The 6,525-nt window shown below is 45.0% G+C and overlaps 1 protein-coding gene across 1 annotated transcript; it reads left to right on the plus strand.

Annotated features, from left to right (window-relative positions):
* The first annotated feature begins 2,284 nt into the window (after nucleotides 1–2,284).
* On the plus strand, nucleotides 2,285–4,557 carry LOC130116393 (beta-2 adrenergic receptor-like). Its single transcript, XM_056284309.1, has 3 exons — nucleotides 2,285–2,447; nucleotides 2,587–2,878; nucleotides 3,453–4,557. Exons 1-3 carry the CDS (start codon nucleotides 2,285–2,287, stop codon nucleotides 4,555–4,557), a joined length of 1,560 nt encoding a protein of 519 aa, XP_056140284.1.
* The last annotated feature ends 1,968 nt before the right edge of the window (nucleotides 4,558–6,525 follow it).

The raw sequence follows: 6,525 nt of genomic DNA on the forward strand, positions 1-6,525 counted from the left end.
TTAGTCATGCTGTAAGCTACACAAACCAAGTAAGTGCGCTGCAGCACTCTGTTTCTCTGCTGACTCCTCCGATCAACTCTCACTGAGTCTGAAGTCTGAACTGAAAGGGTTACGGAGGATGTGACTCCTTATCTCACATTGCTTTGAAATGATTTTGATCATGCCACTGCTTTGATGTGCAATGGATTTGCTTATCTCAGACAACAAATCAGCAAAGTAATAACTTTTTCACAAAGTGGGATTAAAAGAAAGAAAGAAAATGAAAGGTGTAAAACTGTGGAGGGCATGTTCACTAAATGATGAGCATGCTGGTAAATGAGAAAACTCCTTGACCGCACATGATTTTGCAGCGAGTTGCAGGATAGCCCAACGGGGAACTCTGACTGCCATAGTGTCCAGTGTTAACTGCACCAAAGCAACCAAATATGTTGTTATGCAACTGGGTTGCAGCCCAGCCTTGTGTGTTTCACACGGCGTCTGTCTCGTTACTACTCTGCTTTGTTTCCAACAGTTCTACCAAGGCCCTGCAAATGCTGCACTCCCTGTCTCCCTGAATCTGTGTGTGTCTGTGTGTGTGTGTGTGTGTGTGTGCATGACCTTGTGTGAGTCTGTCTTTTCTGTCTGCGTGCGTGCAGACTTGTGCGCTCACGTGGGTTTAAATGCTCGGGAGTCGCAGTGCCCACACACCTCTCCAAACACCCTAAATGTTGTGATGTCTGTTGTGTGTGGTTATCGGCCTCGCGGTGGTAGTAAAGTCGCTCCATTGTTTGTGTCGCTGAACAAATAGGACACACACAAAGCGGGGCAGGCCAAATGCATCCCCTCTCGCAAGTGCGATAAGGCACCGGGTCACATAGCCATCTACGCTATGGGTCTATTTTAAAGGAGCGGTAACTATACATTAGTAAAGTGCTATTATTGTCGTTGTTTCAGGGTAGTTTTGAGATTGTCCGCGTTACCCCACAGGCTTGAATTAGACTACGTCAAATATATGCCAGACACTATGTGAGTGACATTACCAGTGGGAGCAGTAGACGCGAGGCGAGTTCGCTTTTTTTCACATCTCCGGATCTATTGAGTGAATGAAATACATCTGTCAGAGGTCATCTTGGCTCTGTTGTTTAACCTTTGTTTAACCTATTTGTTTGAGATGGTCCACAAGCCCCAAGGGGCCTTTGCTGACCAAAAAGATTGATTTCAAAACCGTGCTATAGGATTAAGCTAGCAGCTAATCCATTACTCAACCTACAGCCTGGGGCCTTTGCCCTCCGTGACTCTAAAAAGACTGGGGACATTTCAGTCAGCCCAAGGTCCAATTAAGAAAAAACAACAATAATAATAATAATAATAATAATAATAATAACATCTCTTGTGCTGCATTACTCTCCTCTCACGGTTTGTGATAGGAGAGTAATGCAGCACAGCAAGCTGACATATAACGTCATGTCGTCTGTGAAGGGTTGGCTTTGGAAAAGGCATGCAGTTTGCTGATTATCGCCATACACAAAGTACGCAGTGAAAGATCAGCGCCCTCTTTGTTTCCTAAGAGGATAGAAGAATGAACCATTTTGCCCCCCTCTCTCGATCTCTTAAAAAACACCAAAGGAGATTCGGTACGGTTAACATTTCTAATACAAGCCACATCCAACAGGATGCAAAATTCTTCAAACAGTTCCAAGGAACTAATTAGCATCGGTCTGTATCAAACGAGACTGACTTCTTTCTGTTTATTGTCTCTTCGGCAGCCTAAAGTAGAAGTAGAACTGTGTCTTTCAGAGTACACTAGATCTAGTTAGCTTAGCATTTCCTTAACAGCAAATTAGCAGCTTTTAACTAAATCTAGCTACTAGTCCAATATAAAGTAATCATCAGTTAGTATAGTTAGCTGGATATGTATATAATTGACTCCTCTTTGTTTCTCCTTGCCTCGTGGTTTGGAAGGAACTCAGTTTTGAATCATTGGAATCCATAATCTCTGTTGCATTTGGGATCGGCATGCGTCTTGCGTATTAAGTTTGAAAAGAGCTTAACTGTGCAAAAATCCAGCTACAAATGGCCCCAAGAAAATCAGATCAAGCCACCTCCGAAAGTGGTCAGCCATAAGTCTGATTCATACAGAAATAAATAATTCACAAACAACTACACGGGCCAGTATCGTTGAACCGATACTCGTTTTGTTTCAGATATTTCAACAATTTTGCAGTAATGATCGGTGTCCTATCTAGATGTGACGAAAACTAAGTTATGTTGTGTTGTCTCACAGTGTGTGTTATGACAGCAGATGATGGAGAGTGTGAGTGCTGTGTCAGCGCTGGCCAACCAATCGCTGCTCACCAACTCCTCCCTGCTTCCCTCCCACCAGTGGACGAGGTCACTGGAGTACAGCGATGCAGAGCTGGTGTTGCTTGGTGTTGTTATGGCCATATTGGTACTGGCCATAGTCTTTGGTAACGCTCATATTACTTATAGTAAATTAGTTGATTTATTGACTCATGGAATGATGAAATAGTTGATGGATCACAAGATTTTGGATATTACCGCCAACTGTCTTTAACAGTTTGACTTACAATCTTCTCTACTGTCCAGGCAACATGATGGTTATCACGGCTATCCTGCGGTTCCAGCGTCTACAGACTGTCACCAACCTCTTCATTGCATCACTGGCCATCGCTGACCTCATCATGGGTGTGGTTGTGGTCCCCTTTGGTGCCAGCTACATCTTGCTGGGCGCCTGGCACTTCGGGAGCTTCATGTGTGAGCTGTGGACGGCAGCCGATGTGTTATGCGTGACAGCCAGTATTGGGACACTGTGTGTGATCGCTCTAGACCGCTACTTAGCCATCACCTCACCACTCCGCTACCCAACACTGCTAACCAGGTGCCTTCAACAAATTCGTTTGGGGTGTGGTGATTTTAGCTGGAACACGCATGTAAAATAAATGAACAGGAGGGACACCTTTTTCCATAATTATTACTGGAGAGCTTAGAGAAATCAGGACCCCCCCCCCCCCATATGATCACATATCAACCAGTTGATAAATGTGATGCTTATTCTGACTTGTTTATCAGGTGAATTATGTCCTGGATTACCAACATGATCACACCTTTTAAGATTTGATACTCCACATTTTAAAGCTCTTCGCTGATGAAATTCAGTTAAAGTGCTGTGTGGAGATCACAGAGAGTTGAGTCAGTTCATCTGGACACAGCGTTTTGATAAATAAACATGTCCAGATGAACTGATTCAACTCTCAGTTGTTTCCTTACCTGGATTATTGAGGATGCATACAGACGTGTTGTTGGATTTGTTTCAAAACACATTCAGAGAGAGGTCTTAAAGCGAAGTCTCTCATCACAATTAATCAGTTTATAAATCAACACTACACTCTTTTTTTTTTTTTTACAATTATGTGTACTTAACTTGTCATGTCTTTCCTCCGGATACGGACTAGGGGTCGGGCCATCGGGGCAGTCCTCGGGGTATGGGGAGTGGCCTTCCTCATCTCCTTCCTGCCCATCCATATGAAGTGGTGGGTGTCAAAAGAGGAAGAGGCCATCCGCTGCTTGGCCGACGAGTACTGCTGCGACTTCAATACCAATGCACCGTATGCAGTGTCTTCCTCGATTGTGTCTTTCTACTTACCTCTGGTGGTGATGGTGTTCCTGTACAGCCGGGTCTTTCAGGAGGCCCACAAGCAGCTGAAGAAGATCAGGGGGCGGGAAGGCCGCTTCTATCACTTGCATCACACCACACAGATGGACGATCACAATGACCAACATGCAACGGACACATTAAGGATGGGAGGACAAGCGGGAAGTGATGGACAGCAGAACCAGAATCCAACAGGCAGGGACATCACAGTGGGAGAAGGAATAGCAGCAAAGGGAGGCAGAGGAGGAGGAAGGAACAGAGCAAATGAAGGGGCAAACAGAAAACACAACGTAGGAGAGAACAGACAAAAGGCCGAAAAAGGGGAAGGCAAATATTTGGCGACAAAGCGTCAGAAGTTCTGCCTGAAGGACCACAAGGCCGTGAAAACTCTGGGCATCATTATGGGCACCTTCACCCTGTGCTGGTTGCCCTTCTTCATCCTCAACATCCTAATGACCTTCCTCGACCTGGGCAACATTACCTTGCTCTTCAGACTACTCAACTGGCTGGGTTACTCCAATTCGGCCTTTAACCCACTCATCTACTGCCGCAGCCCCGACTTCAGGCATGCCTTTCAGGAAATATTGTGTCTGAGGGGGAAGGGGAACTCAAGATGTGGGAGAGGTAGGAGAGGAGATGACACCTACAGCAAACGCCCGTGCAGGACTACGGAGGGCAAAGAGATGGATCGTGTCATGGGGAGCAACAAGTTGGACCGTCACCGGGGGTCACGGTGGAAAGGCAGTCTAGAAAGCTGCACCCCAGAGAGCTCTCTGTCTCAGGCTCCGCCCACCCCCTCCATTGGGAACCGGGCTATTGAAGTGACCCCACGTTCTCTGTCCGACTGGCAGGCCGACAGCTCCATAAATGGGAGCTCTGAGGGAAATTTGGCTTCTGTTGTTTGACCAGATAGCACAGCACCATTGGACAACAGATAAGGGGGGTCATTGTAACTGACTACGTATTACCTATATGAAATGTGAAATGCCATCATGTTGTCAGCAGGTGTAAGACCTTTGTATCTAAAGCCACTTATGGTGCAGTGAGTATCAAAGAGCCATGTTGAGGACTGATACAAAGACAGTCTTGATAATCTGATCACTCAGGAATGGAGGCGGTTCAAACAGATGTTGTTATAACTGTAACATATTGGCCTGGGAACCAGAAGAATTTGCAAGTGCTAATTAGTACGGCCCTCTCAGTTCATTTCTGATTTCCAAGGTGTTATCAACGGGCACAGACCAAAAAGCCTCTGGATGCAATTGGAGAGATCTGCACCCAAACAGAGCAACGTGACGTAGCGCTTAAGCTTTTACCAAATCCTGTCGGAAGTACAGCAAACACATCTTTCTAAACAACAAAAGCTTTAAATGCAGTTGTTTGTATTCTTTTAGAGAAAAAATACCGTCCATTTTGTTTAATACTGTCATGATAGCGGATTCAACTGACCATTCCACATCAGCAGCAGCCAGCGGCGTTCCTCTGTACGTCAGTCATTTTCCCCCACCCGCATTCTGAGAAGACCCACCCCTAATCTGCCTCTGATTGGTTAACCCTAACCAACGGAGGCAACAAGTACTAGCCAATGAGAGGAAGAGTTCCCGGAATGCGGTTGGGGAAAACAAAAATAAGGCTGTAGTCATTGTATCAAACCCACCCCATATTACATAAAGGGTTGTGATTGGCCCGACCCGGGCCAGGTCGGCTGGAAATTTGTCTGAACGGCAGGGTGGCCAGGTGTGTATGCCAGAACAAATGTAAAACATGAGCTCGCACATTTGTCTGGTTCCCCGGCTAGTAGTTAAAAGAAATGTGTATTTTAAAGACAACGCTCGCATGCACATTCCAAAATGTCCTGTTAATTCATGCATTCAATGAGGAAAATCTGATTGTGGCTGCAGCCTTAAAGGTTTGACAAGTGGGTCACTGGTCAAGTTGTGGATACTCCAACTTCCCAGGCCAGTAGGGTAGAGGGCAAACGTTCACTTTTGTTTACACTTAACAAATACATGGTTTAGATAAGTGGATTAAATTGGACTTGTTCAAACATTTCTGAGGCTTGTATTCTGTTAGGAAGCAATGTTATAGTATCACCATGCCTCAGCTTCTCCCAAATCCACCCAAAGAGTTTAGTTGGCTATTGTTGGCTACAGTTAAAAGCAATCTGTGAACACCCCAATGCATTTTTATCTCTGTTAAGCAATACGGATGGATCCGTGATCCCATAATTCAGTATCAGAATGCCTTTACAGGTCCCTTGAGGGGTCTAACAGTATTTTTATGAGCTCAATTTAAGAAGAAAGTGATGTTAAGTGATGCCAATTAAATGAGAGGATGGGGTCTGCGGTACTGACAGATATCCTCTTCATGCCCAAATAAAATCCCGCGTTCTAAGATACAAAGCACCTCATAAACCTTGCTTCTAACTCACTCACTCCCTGGGCTAACCTTTAGCCTCGCATTAAGGCATCCCATCTATGTAGATTCAGTGGGGGGAATTGCGACTCCTCCTAAAATGTTTGTGAATAAGTGCATCTAAAAATATACGCTGTTGCAAGATGTTTAATTTTTTTTTTGTTTAAAGATTATGATCCTCATTGGTGAGAAAATTGGCAAAATGCATTTTTTCTCCACCCCATCCACTCTTCTCTCTTCACCCCTCCCTTGTACTCTGTCACTTGATATTACCCATGCGATTTTGTTGGAGGTAGGATTTCACAGAAATGCCATTGACAAAGACACAAGTAAAGCCGGGTTCAAATAACCCTAATTTGGCCATGATGACTGATTTTTCAAGGTCATGGAGAGTCTGCACCTGTGTGCGCAAAATGTGGCAGGTCACCGCCGTCAGTCAGCACATGTAATATTGTAGT

This window comes from Lampris incognitus, chromosome 8, assembly GCF_029633865.1.
Source record: "Lampris incognitus isolate fLamInc1 chromosome 8, fLamInc1.hap2, whole genome shotgun sequence".
NCBI lineage: Eukaryota > Metazoa > Chordata > Actinopteri > Lampriformes > Lampridae > Lampris > Lampris incognitus.